The 19,011-nt window shown below is 41.0% G+C and overlaps 2 protein-coding genes across 2 annotated transcripts; one reads left to right on the forward strand and one right to left on the reverse strand.

The window, feature by feature from the left end:
- Window positions 1-1,866: 1,866 nt before the first annotated feature.
- phf6 (PHD finger protein 6) lies at window positions 1,867-10,593 on the reverse strand. Its single transcript, XM_083980631.1, has 11 exons — window positions 10,440-10,593; window positions 8,251-8,415; window positions 7,535-7,636; window positions 6,164-6,297; window positions 6,016-6,062; window positions 4,104-4,264; window positions 3,843-3,986; window positions 3,657-3,761; window positions 3,438-3,571; window positions 2,669-2,789; window positions 1,867-2,560 (listed from the first exon to the last, which is right to left on the reverse strand). The coding sequence occupies exons 2-10, from the start codon at window positions 8,383-8,385 to the stop codon at window positions 2,669-2,671; spliced, it is 1,083 nt and encodes a 360-aa protein (XP_083836757.1). The 5' UTR covers window positions 8,386-8,415; window positions 10,440-10,593; the 3' UTR covers window positions 1,867-2,560.
- Window positions 10,594-12,312: 1,719 nt separating this feature from the next.
- cab39l1 (calcium binding protein 39, like 1) lies at window positions 12,313-18,857 on the forward strand. The gene is made up of 9 exons (XM_083980998.1): window positions 12,313-12,616; window positions 13,157-13,304; window positions 13,395-13,559; window positions 13,761-13,879; window positions 14,738-14,906; window positions 14,994-15,053; window positions 15,136-15,201; window positions 15,296-15,439; window positions 15,606-18,857. Exons 2-9 carry the CDS (start codon window positions 13,188-13,190, stop codon window positions 15,795-15,797), a joined length of 1,032 nt encoding a protein of 343 aa, XP_083837124.1. The 5' UTR covers window positions 12,313-12,616; window positions 13,157-13,187; the 3' UTR covers window positions 15,798-18,857.
- The last annotated feature ends 154 nt before the right edge of the window (window positions 18,858-19,011 follow it).

Raw genomic sequence — 19,011 nt, forward strand, 5'->3', positions numbered from 1 at the left:
GAACTGAAAAATAGTTTGGTTTGTAAAGTTTCCCTTGTGAGTCCTTCACACTGGCTGTAAAATAAAACTATTATAACGACAGAATCAGTATAAAGTTTGGAGTGTCTGTGCTTTCGACTTTGCACCTCATAATCTCATTGGGTTATCTTTATAGGTCACACCAACATTATACTGTAGGCCTACAGTATAATGATGCTACACACTGATCTTTATTCGCCATTCAAGGAAAATTCCTGGTTACAAGTTAGTCATACAACGTAAGACAACTTCCTGCCTAAACCAAAAACAATTAAGCCACCCACACTTTTGGTATGAGGTTGTATCTAAAACTGAATTAGTTTTATAAATTTTAGATTCAAGTATAAAAGAATATGTTCATATTTTGCATGGCTGCTGTGTGGAGTTGTTTTCCTAACAATAAATGTGATCAGGAACAGGATCAATAACACTGCACTCCCAGTCAAAGCCAAAGAGTTAGCCCAACACCCTGTCATCTCTGCATCATTCACCATCTTTTACTTCCTGTCATATACAGTTTTGCCCTACATAGCATGAAGACTGCACTTTGTATCTCTTACACTGTGACTATTTTGAGCTTTTTACAGCTGAGAACAATGATTACAGCCACCAATAAATGTGTCAGTGTATGTGTGAATATCGTGTGATAGTTAGGTGAAAAACTGTGACTTTTATCAGCTGTGACCCACACAGTAGTTATTCACTATGTGAAGAGCAGCTGAACAGTTTTACTATATTCTACACTACGTGCTCTCACTGACATGATTTAGAGTGGGCTCACACACTGAAGACACTAAAAATGAAATAGTTTGCTGCTGATGTCCCACGATACAGAACAAAAAGGAAATGGAGAAGATACTCACAGCTGCAGAATATTAAAACAAACTGCAGATGTTGGAGAAACAGAAATGGAGAATAAAAAAAGACAGATGTTGGTTACAGGGTAGAGTTATATACACTGCTCTGTTTGTGAGGTTAAAGTGGCAGTGGCACTATAAGTCGGTTTCTGACGTGTGTCAGGCCACACGTTGCATCATCTCCTCTGAGTACTTTAGTCTATACTAACCGCAAACAGTGCACTTTGACCACTGGCATGAGGTTATGTTTACAATAAGGTATTTTTCATGGAAAACAAAATGACTGATGATGGCTTGATTCTATTTAGCTGCTTCTTGTTAATGCTCCTGCTGGTTCACTGCAAACTGTGAACTGTGACAACACCTGAACAGGACTGATCCATCACTGATGTTGTTACTGAAACCTGTGCTTTTCTGACAACGACCAGTCAAATGTCTGTGTGAAAAAAGACGTTTACTTATGTAACTGTTGCACTGCGCTGCAGAAAGAAAGTTGAGCTGTGCAACATGGGAGAAAACATCATGTCATCTTTTCTATAATCCCTTTTATGCATTAGTGAATTTCATCTTTATTTGGACAGTGCTGAGAAAATTGGATTAACCACACATGGCAGTTCCCAGTTGTACAAATTAAAGCTAATTCAAGGCCTAAATGTTTAGTCTGTGTTTACAATTTTTAAGTATGATATGGATCCTCAGATGAATTTTTGAGGTGCAGAACAAGAGGCCTCACTGTGTAGCTGAGTTGATGTTACACAACTGCACGATCTGACTTTATGACCAGTGAGACATTCCTCACAGTTCAAACCTCCTTCAAATAACCTGTGACCTGACGTTAGTGCCGCTCTCTGTCTATAGACACACCTTCAAATGAAAGACTCAGTCAAAGTGTAAAATAAAATATTTTCTATTTCCAATCATTCATGGGTACATTTGTAGAGATACAAGTAACAGTACATTAAACAAAGTCAAGCCAACTCCTCTAAAGAGCTCTACTTTGCCCTTTAGCAGCTAAATAAAAAAATGCCACCTTTAACAGTGGAAAAATCCAAGTGCATGCTGGCAGAACTTGTAACTGTGACTGTTTGAAATCCAGATATTCAAAATTACTCATGATGATAATAATACAGTAGCAAAATATTACATATCAAGAAAGAAAGGCTAACATGAAAAGAGTATTCTTAAGACATGATTACAGAAACAAGGTAATCAAACTGCACAACTTCAGAGAGAGAGACTAGTAACAAACAGACCCCCCTTAAAAGTGAGTCCTTCAGAAGCTGAGGAAGAGCAAGAGGAGGTTTCAGCAAGTGTGGGTCATGTAATCTGTGGGAACATGGGCAGTGAGTGACAATCAAAAGATCAGCTCTTATTCTCAGTAATAACCCATGTGTTTGAAACTGAGCCTGAAACCGACTCGTGGGAAAGATTAGCCATGGCTTTTCATTATGCTGCAGCTGAGGACCACCAGTCTGTGAAAAGCTCATCCAGTCGACTCAAACACAGGGTTTCACGGAGAAGACGTCTGGTGCACACTGGGACATCGTGTCCATTTACTGGAAGAGATCGTGTGAGGAGCTTGCTGACCACGACTTGGTGAGCGGGCTAAGGTTTAGTATAAAAAAATATCTGTCCCTCGTCTGAGTTCTTCCGTTTCCTCCCCGTGTCTCATCCATCAGGATGATCTGTGACAAAGAAAATAAAGACATGAAATCTCCACTTCATAGATCCACACATTTCAAACATTTACATGTTGTTTTTGTGTGCAACAACCACAACCATTAATAACACACCTAGTTGCCGTTGACTTGTGTTCCTCCGTGGACGATCGCTGCCCTCTCTCTACTGCGACTCTCTCGTTCCTCGTCTTCCTCATCCCGCTCCTCATTCCCACTGTGGTTCTTACAATACAGTCTAAAACACACACAGGAGAGTGTGTAAGGAACAAAACACAGCAAAACAAACCAAGCACAGCTTTCAACTGGGGGTGTTCATTTTGAATTTCTTTTCGGACCAATAGCGGACGATTAACCAGTTATCCAACCATTTAACCTAGTATATTTAAGTTTAAAACACACTAAGAATAGATGAGTTTGAAACCCATTAAACAATATCAATACACAGGGGGGGGGGGGGGGTCTAAGTGGACCAGAATGATTCAGAGTGTCTAAATAGAGAGTGAGGCCGACAGATACAGGCGGGAGTTCATTTCTGCATCAATGTGGCAGATGAAGTGACGTCTGTTTCTCTGAGAAAAGTTCTACATCAGAAATGGACATGGTTGTTATAAAGATTAATTCAAAAAACAACAAGAAGAAAACCAAAGTCGGACCTCAGGACTCAAACAAAAACAAGTCAGGTCCGCACTGGCACTGATGTTTGATGTTGTGGTGAAGGAAACCCAACTTCTAAATCTAATAAATACTGGAATTAAATGTAACAAAGTGTAATCGTTAAATTAAAAATTAAGATCATATTAAAACCTAACACTTAAGTGAAAATAACACTATACGGAGAAAGTCTACATGTTAAAAAAAAAGCCCTGTATTATCTGAAACTCACTTGTAGATACCACGCGCCATGTTTTCAATGTATTTGGCTTTGTCCTGCAAGCCGCAGTGATAGTGGTAGGTCTTCACACATGCTTTAATTTCACAGCCAATGGTGGCACCCAACTGAGTGCAGAGTGTACATTTCTGGAGAAAAAAAAGAAGCAAACATAATGAGTTAAAAAAAAAAAAAAAAAAACTGTTTTAAAGCTGTGGGACGGTGTTTTCTCACCATTCTTTTGCCTCTCTTGATTTCCTGAATGACTGTTTTCACTTCAAAGTTTCCAAACTCAGCCCGTGACGTGGTGGTCAGCTGGACCGTACCCGATGAAAACAGCTGGAAAAGGATCACAGGCAGATGTTAGTGGATGTACTGTAACATGGAAGTAACAAAATGTATTACTTCACTGTATCTTACCATGCACTTGTAGTGTGCGGCCACTTTTTTGGAGTTATCGCTGTGAAGCATGCCCCTCGTCTCATTCTCCTCGTCCCCGGCGTGACAGAAGCCACACCGCTGTCCGCCGTCGCCTGGGCTGGCCCGAAGTGGCGACCTGTCCCGCTAGAACACACACACAGCAACACTCAAGAACAGAGGCCCACGCTACACACACACACACAGAGCACTGGCAACATAACATCAGAGTGAATTTCACAGCCGGCGTGCTGCCGCCCTTACGTGGGAGGAGCTCTCCTCGTCTGCGGCCTGCGAGGAGGTGGAGCGGCTGTCTTCCGATTGGCCACGAGATCCCACCTTGCCTCTGGCCTTCTCAAACCGCCCTCTGCCTCTGCTCTGAGGAGGTGATGAATCTGAATCGTTGGCCACGCCTCCCTCTTCATCTGGCAACAAACCCAACAACCGTGGTCAACACAACGACTCAAACATGATCAAAGTGAAGAAGCTGCAGGTGTACATGTTTATCAACACAACTCTAACTCAAATACTATTAAATATCAGACACTGCGGCATCAGAGAGTTATCACATCTCTTCATTTCTTGCACACTTTCCTGCATTCAGCACCATCCACTCACCCATCCACTCATTCACATTCATACAACGGTGTTTCTACCACAAAGTCACACAGTAATCTGGGTTTCAGTGTTTAGCCTGAGGACACGTCAACATGCCCACTGATTGAAATCTATTTGAAGGTTGAAATCTCTCATTGACAAAGACATTCAGAGCCTTTGCATAGTTTCTCTGAGCTGTCGTCAGGTTCATTTGTCTGCTATAATTATTCTTGAGGTGTGTCTCTGAGTTTAATAAAGACAAGTGCACACCTGTGAAATGAGGTGGTAAACAGTGGGGGGGCATGGATCAGGACAAGAGTAGACATTTATTTCTAAAGCACCGAGCGTTTCCAGGAGCACAGTGGCCACCACCACAGGACACTAGGGTTTCTTCTAGTATCATACTCAGATACTGGAAGAGAAGGGTTCTTGAGAGACGACGAAACAGAGCTACAGAATATCTCATCAGAGAGATGGGAGAACCTGGGATCCTGGGATGAGCACCTCAGCAGCTCTGCATCAGTATTTAGACAGAGGCCACTCTGAATATGTCCGAGTTCGTCAAATGACATTAAAAGCACTCCGAGCATGAGATAATATTCTCTGGTCTGAAGAGAAAATCAACCCTGTGAGAAGAACTCCAAGCACCAGGACTAGTGAAGATCGACCTGGAGGATACCATTTCTTTCTACAGTGAAGCGTGTAGAAAGCATCACGCTGTTGACAGGAACAGGGAGAGTGGTCAGAACTAAGGGAAAGACGAATGCAGCTGGACAATAAAGCCCAGTTCCATTTCATTTCCAAAACAGAAGATGCCTTTGCCGCTTTTCATCTTGAACTTCCCCCTCTCCGTTTTAAGGGGTGGGGGTGGTTTGAAGGGTTGAAAAGCCCCTTCCATTGCTCCTAATAGAATTGGGACACCCTACCCGAGTGCTAGGGCCAAAATTGAGTGGAAGTGGTTAAAATGGGACAGGGCCAAAGTTTCTTGAAGAAAACCTTCTCCAGAGTGAAGATGATCTAAATAAAACATTCAGCACCACATAGAAACAAAGCCAAGACCAGGCTGGAGCGGCTTCAGGACGAGTCTCTGACTGTCCCTGATCCAGCCACACTTAACGGCCATAGATCACCTGCTGAGACAGCTGGACAGGACCTGACACCAAGAACAGGATGAAGAACCCAAATCAAAATGTCATTTATGGATTTTGATACCTTTTGTAAACAAGAGAGTCAGTTTTGATGTTATATAGATTTGCAAAAAAATTCTCAGAACATGTTTTCATTTTGAACACAAGGAAGAGGTCTGAAGACAGGGATGTTCGTTATCGGAGCATATTTCATGCTAGAATTAGAAGATATAAGTGAAACTTGTTTCACAAGGAAATATAAACGAGACAATCAGCACCTTGAGAATGTTCTGGTAAAGTCCATTACAAACGACTCAAATACGTGAGATCCAAGTGTTTGTGTACTGCATGCGTGTGTGTGTTGTGTGACTGAACAGGAAAACAGTCGCCCAGCTGCAAATCCAATCACCCACAAAGCCCAGTGGTCTAACACGTGTTTAAACATACTCTACCTTGAAGGCCATCCTGAGAAGCATCCCGGTGTTTGCGACAGTAAATGCTACATTCAGAGAAAAATAAATGAATATTACCATGGAGAAGAAACATATTTTATCTGTTGTAGATTTATATCCATACAAGTCCAAGAACAAAGTGTCTTACAGGTAAATCCCCTGTGAGGGATTCTCTTTGAGCTGGGCTTTGTCCTTCACAGCGCAGTAATAGTGATACGTCCTCCGGCACGTCTTCACGTCACAGCCGATGGTGGCACCCGGCCGGTGACATGAGGAACACATCTGGAGGTGAGACACACACACACACAGCTGTAACTTTCAGGAAAACAGCCAAGCACACGCACTTCCACAACCTTTTATGTTCATTCAAATGGCTGACAACTGCTAATGTGATTTGTCAATTAGTGATAGTGAAATGTGATTTTCCAGCACAGATATGAATAATAATCCTCCCTCTGCAAAGACCACGGAGCCACTGAGAGACACAACTGTCTGAAAGGCCATATGCAAATATCATGAAACAATATCCCTGTGGGGAGAATTTGTTTGTCGCGGGAGAGAAACAAATCAAATGCAGGAGGGAAGATGGTACAGAGTAGACGACACAAAAATACAAACAGAAGAAAACACAGAAATCATTACAACAGCAGCAGCGTATAAAAGAATGATACGCAGGATGCAGGACAAAACGGAAATGTACCTCTTGAAGAGGGGCAAATACCTGATACAATGAACTCTTTTTTTTATTACTTTTTTTATTAGAAAATAGAAATGCTGTTAATTACATAATACTAGATTAAATTAGGGACGCACAATAACTATCGGAACAGATAATTATTGGCCTGATATTGGCAGATAATTATCAGCCAAGATAGAGATAAGTCTGATAATTATAGTTTATAATAGATGGCCAACATTCGCTCATTTTCAGTCCGTTTGCCCCCTAAATTGATTTGAAACCATAACAAATGTTGATTTTTTAAGAGTCATTACTGTTCTTGTTTTTGTTGTGATTACAGTAACGATGTCGGTTATATTATTTGGCTATGTCAGAGACAGAGCTATAATGTTAAATCCATATTTACTGACTGCATCTTAGCCTTTCTTAACCTTAGGTGGGTATGTAAATGATTCAAAATGTTATCGCATTGGTTATGAGAAACAGATAGTTATTGGTGGAAAAAAACATTTATAGTGCATACCTGGATAAATTGCTTTACAGTAACAGTATGTCTGTTATACTGAGATATAAACCACAACCTGTTAATGCCAACATGTGTAATAATAGATGTTTTATGATAGTGAAAGCTGATGTTTCCCACGCAAACAAGAGAGGGATCTGACGTACTGTTACCAGCTCCTATCAGTCTCTGTGGGAAACAAGCATGAACACACTGAAGAGACTTTACATAGGGATACACTATGGTCACATTATTGTGCTCAGGAAAACAGACATGCATCCTCCTTACTAGTAAATGAAGCAGCTCGAGCATATCCTCAGGTAACAGCATGCACTCACCAGTTTGTTCCCCCTCTTGATCTCCTTCTTCACATCCTCGATGGAAAATCCCCCGATGTTCTCGCTGTCCGAGTGGGATGTGACCAGGGCGGAGGAGAACAGCTACATAGGAAGAGTATGAACACAATTATTGGATGCTTTTTGTAATCTTATTGTCAAATAAACTTTGATGGTGCCAAAACGTTACACACGTTACATACGTTTTCTTGTAATGAACTATATCTGCATGTGCATTTAGCTTTACTACTTCTGAAGCATCAGTTTTCCACCTGAAGATTAACATTAGTTTAAGACTTTACACCAGCATCAGATCTGGTCATCAGAGCCGAGTTCACTCTGATATACTTAGAGAAAAATCTTTTATTTTTCCTGGTTGTTGGGATGGTATGTTAGAGGCTGTAGAGTAGTGTTTTCTTGACCTGGAGGTCAAGACCACCCAGGGGATGAAAATTATTTGTGGGAGATGGACTAAGTATTTCTGATAAACAGATGTATTATGTCTATTTTTTTTCATGTTTCTTCCATTTTTTCACTTTGAGAATTGATTTTTTTTTAATAGGCTTCCTCTTGAAAGACACCATAAAAACTACAAAATCCACATTTCTTTTGCCAAAACTGTGCACTATTCTGTTTATGTGGGGTGTTGCAAGTATGCGTGACTTCGGCTTGAGGAATCACATGCTAAAAAGGGGTTGAGAGCGATGTGCTCTCCTCACCATGCACTTGTGATGGGCTGCCACCTTCTGGCTGTCAGACTCCAGCAGCTGGCCACACTCCTTGTCCCGGTTGGTTCTGCAGAAGGCACATTTAGGCAGCCGCGCTGCTGCAGCTCCTTTCCTCTGTCCTGACATGGCCAAAGGCTTCTTTATTTACCCAAGAGTCTTATAAGAGAAAACAAACACCACATAAATAATCAATAATCAAATAAGAGAACTCTGAATTACATTGATTCCTGAACCTTTTCATGTTAATATTTTCAAAGCAGTGAGAAGAACTACTTTATCCTCAGTCACCCACCAATGATCTCTGTTTAAGTCCTCGACTAAATCAGAAAACAACACTCACACTGACTCAAACAGGATGCTGCAAGATATTTAAATTTCCAGAGACAATGGCAATGTAGATAAAAGGCAGTTAAATGTGGTCCCAATCTAAGGATAAAAATGTGCAGGTCTGCATAATAATAAGGGTTCATTAGTATGAGTTCCAAGACGTTGCTTACAAGATCAGCTGAGAGCAACCTGTTTTCTGGAAATGAAGTTGTGATTTTTCCTTTCTGTTGTGAAATAATGATTATAACCACATGAAAAAGAGCAGGATCGGGAAACTATTTCCCAGAAATAGATAGAAACAAAACTTAAAACTCAACCACTGCTTTAACTAAACCAAAATAGAGCAACGAAAGTGATTAAAGAGCCCAGTGTGCTAAAAACACTAGGCTATGTGTGTTTCTCAACAAGTGTCTGATGGATGACGGACACATGGGGCCCACACATGCACTAATTGCACCACAGTCTGCAGCTTCACACTTGTCCAACTGGTTAGTTGAATTTTAAATTAAGTGTTTTATTTCCTAATTGTCAGTCGTATGAATGTTAAAAACCACAGATCTTGTGTGTGTGCCAGGGTGTTGGGAGTTTTTGTTGAAGGAAGGTCATCAAAATCAGTAAAGTGCAATACAACATCAGCACACACAGGCTTGCAATTAGCAACAATCACCAGTCATCCCAGGACTAAATCTGATTAAAATGAAACAGACAATGGAAACCACCAGAAGCAGGAGGACCAGATCTGATGCAACCCCATTTTACCTCACACACACAGGGGCTACTTTTCATCACAGAAATCCCCTTTTCTCATATTCTACTGAATCTATCCGCCCCAACTTATCCTAAAAACACACTATTTCCACATCATGATTAGCAATTAAGTCATACACATCAGCACAAATTGAGGGGATTTAAACACTGGTGCTTTTTTTTTTTTTTTTGTAATCACTTTCAGTTGCATTTTAATTAAAGATGTTTATTAATCAACATTTTCCTTGAAAAGATGATAAAAGCCAGTCACAGTATTCATCAGAGTAGAGGAGTAGATGAGCCCTGTCCTTTGCAGAGGTGCTCTGATTTCATCCATATAATGCGCTACGAGCGCCGCAAATACATTAAATATGAGAATTAAAAACATCTCCTTCGTCCTTGATGGTCCTCAAAGGAAAGTGGGTGTTTTAAAAATCACAATAGCAGAGTGCTGCGACGCCTTGATAGAGCCATTACAGCCATGATAGCAGGGCCAGGCTTCACTGCGGCGGCTCCAGCAGCGGAGCCAGAGAGCAGACACACACAATAATACTCTCCGTGTAAATAACATCTAATATATTTTATTTCAACCTGGGCTCAGAGCTGAAACACTCCCGTTTCCCGTTCCCACACTACATTGGCCGTGCTGTGCTCGGTTTGCGAGGAGAACAAGCGAAATGTAAAAAGTGGCTCAAATTTGTGCTCCAAAGTTTTGAATTAAAGGGGGTGTGTGTCTCAGTCTCCTCCAAACTGACTGTGAACTGAAAACAATTTTCACTAACAACATCTCAACGCCCCGAAATCTCCCCCAACTAAGGCCCTTTTTCATGCAGGGAAATAAAGGTCGACGGCAGCAAGATGTGACACTTGGACTTTATGTTTCTGCTGGAAGCCGAAAAAACTGCGAATATTTCCCTTTAAATGTGGGAAATTATCATGACAGGCGCGGGTCTTTGCAAACCGTTTCGAAGTAAAGAGCGCCATACGTGATGTTTCCCTGTGAAAAGAGCTGCTCTGCTCCTGCGGAGCTAAACGGCCCCAAACCACAACAGGCCAGAAAACTGAGCGGCTGGCGTCGAGCCGCGGACACACGGCTCACAGCTCACCTGGTGATATTATCCTGTCCCACTGAGACCGTAGAAAAGATGTGAAAAGTGTCCGGGCAGCGACGGTGTTTCTTTCCGTCCTTCACAAGTGATCGTGTGCTTTTCACACTAGCATCAAGCTAACTGCCATTAGCGGGACAGGGCCACTTCCGGGCGTGACTTTCAGAATAAAAGTCGCGTTGACGACCGCATGTTGCAATGTTTCCAACGTGAAAAGACACAGGAGGTCAGAGTGTGTGGGAAACCAAAGTGCTTTACAAAACATACCTCATGGACATGACTTTAATTTTGAAGTATCGATATCCCAAAAACAGACAGGACTTCAGGGCGGGCCATGTTTGACTTGAGTTGTGTCACATTTTGATTTAAATAACTTAAATAGGGGCTGCAATGGTGCTAAAGATGCCAATCTCACATCTCTTTGTCCCAAACATGTGAGGAGAAATGTGTGCTTTTGGTTTGTCATAGAGTTCTTATAAACTATGAAATACACATGCATGGCAAATACTTTTCCCAACATGTTTTGAAAATTTGGATGTGTTGCAAATGTGGCAAATTTGCACCACTGAAGCACATGACTAATGCAAGTCTAACATAAATACCCAAAGCTTAGTTTTTAGTATTTATTCGAATGTTCATTTTAAAAAGTGTTTTTTATTAGATATATAATGAACCTTCCACATATAATTTACTGTGTAAAGTTTTCTTGAAGGTAAATTGGACGGGACCTTAACACATGCAATACACAGTGCCCATAGTAGTTGTAAATACTGTTTGAATACAGTTTAACTTAACAATTGGATAGCGGGAATGCCATTAAGACAATGTTTCTATAAATAGCAATAGGTGATTGGGTACAGATCCTCTGAGCTTTTCATTTTTGTTTTTGCTTACATCTGGATTGGTTTACTTGAAGACTTTGAGAGGAGATTTCAACCTCTAGTAACTGGCATCAACTGTTGGTGGGAGCATGGTGTTACACTGCCACACACATCATGAGAATTACAAGAAAATTTTAATGTTACGCAATGTAATTTTAATGTTCAGCATGGTTAAACATTTGATGTGGTACCTCTGTGGGCGGTTTTCCCCAACATACTGGGTAAAACCCTGCTGAGATAACCTGCAATGCTTTTAGATGAAAGCTGATAACATGATGAGTCAGTTCAAAGATGAGAGCATAAAAACTAAATTGTGAAGGATTCTTGACGTACATTATGAATTGTGTACCGATAGCTTCTCAGTTGTACAGGAATATATTTTACTGATCTAACAAAGAATTTATATGCAAACCATGATGCAAACTCAGAAAACCATGGACATTATTTATGTGGTTTTAAAACCATACCAAGGATAAATCAATTGACCAAAACACACATAGGTAGTTTATATCTTGTGACAATTTCTGAGGTTATTCTTAATTTCTTTTTCTCTCTCGGTTCCATATTGAAAGTGAATATTCCTTATAAAAACTAATGACATTGCATATAACTCAAAATCAGAAGGATTGGACTCAACCTTAAATCTGTTAAATAATAGGTTTGTCTACTTGCATATTTTCTCGAAAATTTAGATGCACTTGCTTACTGTGAACAGCGCAGCCCGGAGGACGGGGCATTGCATGCAGTTTTTAAAGTCTCCACCCACACGAAAAATAAGAGCCACTGAACCGGGCGCACCCAGACCGAAGAGGGCGTTACCCACCGGAGTGAGCTGATTGGCTTAGAGCGGTGTCGGAGTGAGCTGATTGGCTTAGAGCGGAGTCGGAGTGAGCTGATTGGCTTAGAGCGGTGTCAGTCACTTGGCAGAGGGAAAACAGACCCGCCCCGTGTCCCCGGGCTGAAGAGAGCTTCACCAGTGAAGAACAGGGAAATGAAGTTGTCAGACGGTCGGACAGGCCAACCCAGCGACTCTCTCCTCTACCAGGCAGCTAGCAAGTTAGGTGACAGTCGGCCAGGAGCGGAGAGATTTTCATGAAACATCTCAACTATGAAGGTCGTCCGTCCGAGCCACTCGTAGCCACAGTTAGCACTCGTTAGTCAGCTCCAGCTCCAGATCTCAGATAACGCTTCAAAGTTACGTTACACTGGGAAAACAAAGTGGGGGCGACCTGCTAGCCTGCTAGCTAACCTTTAGCCACCGAGCCTCCTCCAGCTTCACCACCAGAGTTCACCCGGGTGAGTCCTGGCATGCTAAGCTGAATATTTCAGCAGTGTCCCGTCTACGTGTTTTCCGTCGTGTTGCTGTCTTACACGCTGTCGTTAGTTTGGTGTTTGTCGCTGCAGCTAAGTTAACTAGGTCACCAGCTAGCTCAAGTCAACTGGTGAAAACTGCTGCACTAGCGTTGACACGTTCATGTCTAACTGTCCGTGACATCCTCGTTTCGACTCGAAAGTCACAGTTTTGTTGTGAATTAAAAAAAAACAACCGGTGTAAACAATCACAAAGTGTTACTTTATTACCCTTTACTTGGGTAACTAGGTAACAGAAGGTTGGTCAGCTGTGTGCGTTGTTATAGTCTTTAATACTGTAAGTCAGTAGTTAACTCCTGAGTGTCGAGTTACAGGCAGACAGTGCAACCAGCCCAGCTGTAGCCGTGCTTTCTTCAGGTGAGGGCTCTTTCAGCCATTTCCTGAAGCGAGAGTAGGTACAGGAAGTCGAGTTGCTGCTTAATTGCACATTATGGTGTGTTGAATCGTCATTTTTCATTTCATCAGAGATTTGGGCTTGGATCACCTCTCTTCAGCCATGCCTTTTCCTTTTGGGAAGTCTCAGAAGAGTCCAGCTGAAATAGTGAGGAGCCTGAAGGAGAATGTGGCATACATGGAAAAACTGGATGCTGGAGACAGCAAAAAGTGTGAAAAGGTCAGCACAGTGGGTTTTCTGATATGTGGAAAGTGGCTCTTATTATTAATACCAAAGTTGTGAAAATAGTCCGGTTTTTCCACCTTCAAGGTTGCAGAGGAGGTGTCTAAGAACCTGGCCTCGCTGAAGGAGGTGCTGTGTGGAACAGGTGACAAGGAGCCTCAGACTGAAGCGGTGGCTCAGCTGGCACAGGAACTGTACAACACCAACCTCCTCATCGCGCTCATTGCAAATCTGCAGAGGATTGATTTTGAGGTGGGTTAAAAGTTCTTCTCTATGCAGTGGCCTTGTGTATAAAAAAACATCATATTGATTGCTCTGTGAGCTCAACACACAGTCAGCCAGGATAATATGTATGCCTGATTTGAACACCTCTGCCCAAAGCAAAACTGTCTGTGCATATCATCGTTACCCAGTCAGCCGTTCATTCATCTCTCAGAGTGCTTTTTGTTACAGGGGAAGAAGGATGTGGTTCATTTGTTCAGCAACATAGTGAGACGTCAGATTGGCACTCGCACACCCACAGTAGAGTACATCTCTACACACCCACAGATCCTCTTCATGCTTTTGAAAGGGTAAGTTCATCTTTTCAGGCTGTAGGAACCTGCTATTTGATACTTTGCTATTAAATGTGAGCGTTTTGATTTCTCCACTTACACATAGTAGAGGCCACTCTACCTCTAGAGGCCCCTGAACTGGTAAATGTCATCACTAAGCCCCCCAATTTATTTTATGTTTTTATTTTTAGATTACTGTAGTGGTAAAAATCACCTCCCTGCAACATGCCTGATGATTTTCTACATTACTGAGTATGTGTTTCAACAACTCCCGGAGGAGCGAGCATGAACTTGTTGCATTCACATGTGGGTTACACATGGAGATGAAGAGAGTGATAGTTGAGTGCTGGTTTTACAGCTCTGTAAAACTGAGTCATCCTGCTTACTCAAAGCAGCCAGTCTTATGGCTGCACTGCTTTTTTGATCCATTTAGGTTGCTGTCAGTGGATCAAATACTCTCTTGTGAATTGTCACTGCTGTGATGCCTTATTTCTCTGCAGTATTTTTGAACTTTATTCCCAAATGTCACACGTATAAAGAGGAACATTCTGTGTGATTGTCAAAGCCAGACATCAAAACATGATATTTAATGCTGATGTGTTAGATGATCCATCGAAAAAACTCGCATACAGCTGCATCATGACTTGTCTACATGTAGCCAGCTATCCTCAGCCATAGCAAAAGTACATCTTTGTAGATAATAACACTGAGGAATTCAATGTATATCATCACAAAAACATCAATTACTGCCAGCCTGGAAATGTGTTTCATGTGGTGTTTTTTAGCAGTCTAATATGCGTTACTGTATATCTGCAGTGTATGTTTTATAACTGGTGTGCTGATGTATGACTCTACCTGACATGTATTGACTCACAGATATGAGAGTGCAGAAGTGGCTCTGAACTGTGGGATGATGCTGAGGGAGTGTCTGCGTCACGAGCCTTTGGCACGGACGGTGCTCTTCTCTGAAGAGTTCTACTGCTTCTTCCGCTACGTGGAGCTCTCGACATTTGACATCGCTTCAGATGCTTTCGCCTCATTCAAGGTACGCTGACACGTTTTCCTTGTAATTGCAGTATCCCCATACTAACAGCTCTTATCTAATACCCAGGGCTCTTCTGTTTCCTTTCAGGATCTCCTCACCAGACACAAGATTATGTGCGCGGATTTCCTGGAGAACAATTATGACAGGGTGAGCATCCCCCTCTTGATGTTTATCTTCAAGTGAAAGAATGCACATGCTGTGGCTAACACACTCTTAAATGGCCTGTCAGGTGTTTACAGAGTACGAGAAGCTCCTGCATTCTGAGAATTACGTCACCAAACGACAGTCTTTGAAGGTAAAAGTTGCACTGCTCTGTCAAATCAAAACCACTTTAATTTGAGCTGCACTCAAGCGTCACTGACATGATTTAATCATGTTCTGTCTTTCAGCTCCTTGGGGAACTTCTCCTGGATCGACACAACTTCACTGTCATGACCAAGTACATCAGTCGGGCTGAGAACCTGAAGCTGATGATGAACCTGCTCAGAGATAACAGCCGAAATATCCAGTTTGAAGCATTCCACGTTTTCAAGGTCTGCAAAAAAAACAAACGAAAAATCAGATGTCATCACTGTTTCATTCACTGCTAAATGATTTACGATGTGAGCTGCCACAGAGCACTTAACCGAAAATATTGAATGTTCTGATTCTGTCATTTGATGTCAGAATGAAAAAAAATCTATCTTTTGTCTCTTGAAGGTATTCGTTGCAAACCCCAACAAGACTCAGCCCGTGCTGGACATACTGCTGAAGAACCAGACCAAACTCGTGGAGTTCCTGAGCCACTTCCAGACGGACAGAGCCGAGGACGAGCAGTTCTGTGATGAGAAAAACTATCTGGTAAAGCAGATCCGGGACCTGAAGAGACCCACGCCCTCAGAGGAGGCTTAAAGGCCACGGGGATGACGCTCCATCAGGTGGTAGATGGGTGAGGTAGTGGCTGGAGCTGCAGAGGGCTAAACGAGAGTCTAAAAACATGCTTCATTAAAATTTAATATTAACTACAAAATATAGGAAAAAGTAAAGATGACTTTCTTCACTTTGTGTTTTTAGTGTGGATGTGGCGGTGATTTCCATCCAGCAACATGAGTGGGCCAAGAACTGTTATTTAAACCATAGTGTTTCCTCTTTAGTGATAATGAAACTCATTTAGTCCGTTCTTGTAATGTTGGACCTTAAACTGTTACCTTTCCAATTACATTGTCGCTGGCAGAACCAGAAGCTTAATCCCATTCACAACCAGCATGAGCACTGAGGTGGTCTCAAGTCTTTTTCTTTTTTCAGAACCTTGTCTATATTTTAGAGATTGAAAAGTTGGGGAGAAGTAAATATATTATTTTTCTAATGTATCTTCATGGTTAACAGTTTAAAAAATATACAAACAGTAACCCTTCTCTCTGAACATTGCTTAGCCTGACTAATTGCATAGGTTTGGATTATTGCCTTACTGTGAGCTTGTCTTGTTGTACAGAGACTTAAATGATCTTCAGAAATATGGCTTTGTCAGGGTGACATGTCAAAGGGTCATAGTGGCCAGGTCAGACTTAGCACACGGTCATTTTGGGGGGGATTATTGTTTAGTCAGTAGGCCTTTTGGTGGCATTGTGTGAGGTTACAGAGGCCTGAAAAGATCCTGCAGTGCTGTACTTGCCGATGCATTAGCTGGCACAGGAAGAGAAAATCAAAACCATAGAGGAATCAATTTATTGTGCTGTGATTTTTAGGCTGAGTTCACCGAGGCTTACATGACTGAAATAGAAACACGGCATCAGATAATGCTGGAGGGTAGCAGCCATCCATTCACCGCTAACATGGACAGCTAGGATATACAAATTGATCTGACTCTGAGCACTCCACTTCATCCTCACATGCTGAGCACACATCGCAATAATTCATTTGAAACAATGATTTAACAAATAATTAATTCATGTGGTTTTTAAAGTACTTGACATATGCTGTCTTCAGCATTTTTCCATTACAGTAAAAGCACTGCATACATACACAAGAAATAATATCGCAGTTTACACAGAAGTGTTGCACAGGGATGCATCACAACTATGTTGCACTGAGTCTGTTATGTTCAAATCAGAGCGTGATATGTTATTTGAGATAAGTCGACACGTCTAGGAGACTTTAAACTAACTTTAGCTGGCATTGCTTCTTGACTAATTGTACAGACTTTCTTTGACATAGAATGAAAAGAAACACAAGCAAATCAAATCTCCTTTATCTAATTTCTCCCATCCATGTATTCAGTTACTTTAACACCAAAGAGTGACAACACATTAAGCAGGGTGAAACGGCTACAAAGGGTTTAAAATGACGTGCGATTTTCTGATTTGATTGTAAAGAAACATTTGAATTGAACACACTGTAACATAACTGTGATGCACCAGAAAGCGGTCGTAGTCAAAATACCCACACGCACTGTTGAAGCAGGAATGACTTTGTTTTGGATGATGAGCACTGAGTTCCTCACATGCATCACTGATTAGTTTTACTTTTTAAAAAGTCTTGTGTTGATATAATTGCCTTACTTCTGCCATTGTCTCTAAAATGGCACATTAGGGGTTTCAAGATGTGTTGTCTGTGTGCACAGTCTTCTAGTACATACCTCATGGGATTTGAGTTTGCAAATGCTGCGTTCTCTTTTCTTTCCTTCCTAGACCATATATTTTATTTGACATTTTAAGATACACAACAGTGGTTTGTATGCATGCCTGAACTTGATTTTATATATATAAATATATAAAAATATATGTTCAAACTTGAACAGGGACTGCAACCTGGTTTTCACAATGGAAAACTAGATTTTTAAACTTAAATATTTCATTGGACGGTGCCACACAAACGTTAATTCATAATGAATTGCAGTGTGGTACCTTGTCATGAATGTTGCCTTATTTAAAGACATTTAATGGATCGTAATAATAATGTTCAATTCCAGACCTCTTAATTTGTTTATATACCAAAGTGAATATAAAAAAGGGTAAAAAAAAAATTACATTTCAAGTCACAAATTCATGACCAGTTTATTTCTCAGATCCACATCTAATGCAGTGTAGGTTAATCTCTAACTGTCTTACACTTCAAATGTGATCCTGGTAGTGTAAACGCACTTTTCAGTGACATCAGTTGGGCTAAGCTCAGAAAGGTTTTTTTTTTTTTTGCTGTGGTTAATTGACTTTTTTGTTGTTGTTGTTTTTTAAAACGGCAATAATCAATATTTGGTACATTGTACGAGATAGTCACAGAGTCAGTATCAGGCCTTGCAAGATCCATGAAATACTTAGAAAAATCTGCTGTGAATGTGGTACCTAATGTTTAAATACACAGACTGACGTCCTGCACACAGTGAACGCTCATGTCGCCAATTAATGAAAGAAAGTTTATATGAAAGTGTGTTTGAGGTTCCTTAAATATCCTGAGGGGGGGTAAACTGAATTTACAAAAGAGGCTGTCCTCTGTAATAACAGCCACATTGATCAGACTTTCAACGGAAAAATCCCCCAAGATATTTTCAGATGGTGTTGGTGTGACAAACTTTCTTGAGATGTGGGGTTCATGTCGTGCACTGTGTGAAGGACGAGCTGTACACAGACATCCCAGTAGAGGGAGCCGTTGTCAACAATGGGCACCTTGTATTAGTTGTATAAACAAAGCATTTCATGTTTCTCTAACCCTACCTCTAGTTATAAATATATAAATCACTGGCAATATTATATAGACACCAACATGAACCCCTTAAGATCAAAACTATATATTTCATGATTTAGAGTTCTCTGTTTAAATATTTGTTTTGCTTTACTTTTTTTTTTTATTATTATTCTATTGCCTTAAATTTTTTCCTGTCTTTTTTTCCACACTCTGGATATTCTCTTTATTTACCATGGGAGCGAATAATGTGTACATAACTTTATAAAGGGTAAAATTGTGAAAGCATTCATGAAAATAAAACTTTATGGCAATTAAGTGTTTTGTTGCTTTGGACATTAAGGTTGTACAACTTCAAATGGTGGAATGAGTTTTTATCACTGGTACCTTTTTAAAAGCCCAGTGGTTTTCACCTGATGTTCCTGAACACACCTCTTGTAATCACTGTGTG

Source organism: Trachurus trachurus, assembly GCF_905171665.1.
Source record: "Trachurus trachurus genome assembly, chromosome: 10".
Classification (NCBI taxonomy): Eukaryota; Metazoa; Chordata; class Actinopteri; order Carangiformes; family Carangidae; genus Trachurus; species Trachurus trachurus.

What these genes read in the sequence shown, in the direction of transcription:
- phf6 (XM_083980631.1), bottom strand. Translation starts at nt 8,385, where the DNA reads ATGTCAGGACAGAGGAAAGGAGCTGCAGCAGCGCGGCTGCCTAAATGT. An exon ending in CCCTCACAGGGGATTTACCT is followed by an intron (nt 6,063 to 6,163) that starts GTAAGACACTTT and finishes CTCTGAATGTAG; the next exon opens with CATTTACTGTCGCAAACACC. An exon ending in ACGAGGAGAGCTCCTCCCAC is followed by an intron (nt 3,987 to 4,103) that starts GTAAGGGCGGCA and finishes TGTGTGTTCTAG; the next exon opens with CGGGACAGGTCGCCACTTCG.
- cab39l1 (XM_083980998.1), top strand. Translation starts at nt 13,188, where the DNA reads ATGCCTTTTCCTTTTGGGAAGTCTCAGAAGAGTCCAGCTGAAATAGTG. An exon ending in TGCAGAGGATTGATTTTGAG is followed by an intron (nt 13,560 to 13,760) that starts GTGGGTTAAAAG and finishes TTTTTGTTACAG; the next exon opens with GGGAAGAAGGATGTGGTTCA. An exon ending in CCAAACGACAGTCTTTGAAG is followed by an intron (nt 15,202 to 15,295) that starts GTAAAAGTTGCA and finishes TCTGTCTTTCAG; the next exon opens with CTCCTTGGGGAACTTCTCCT.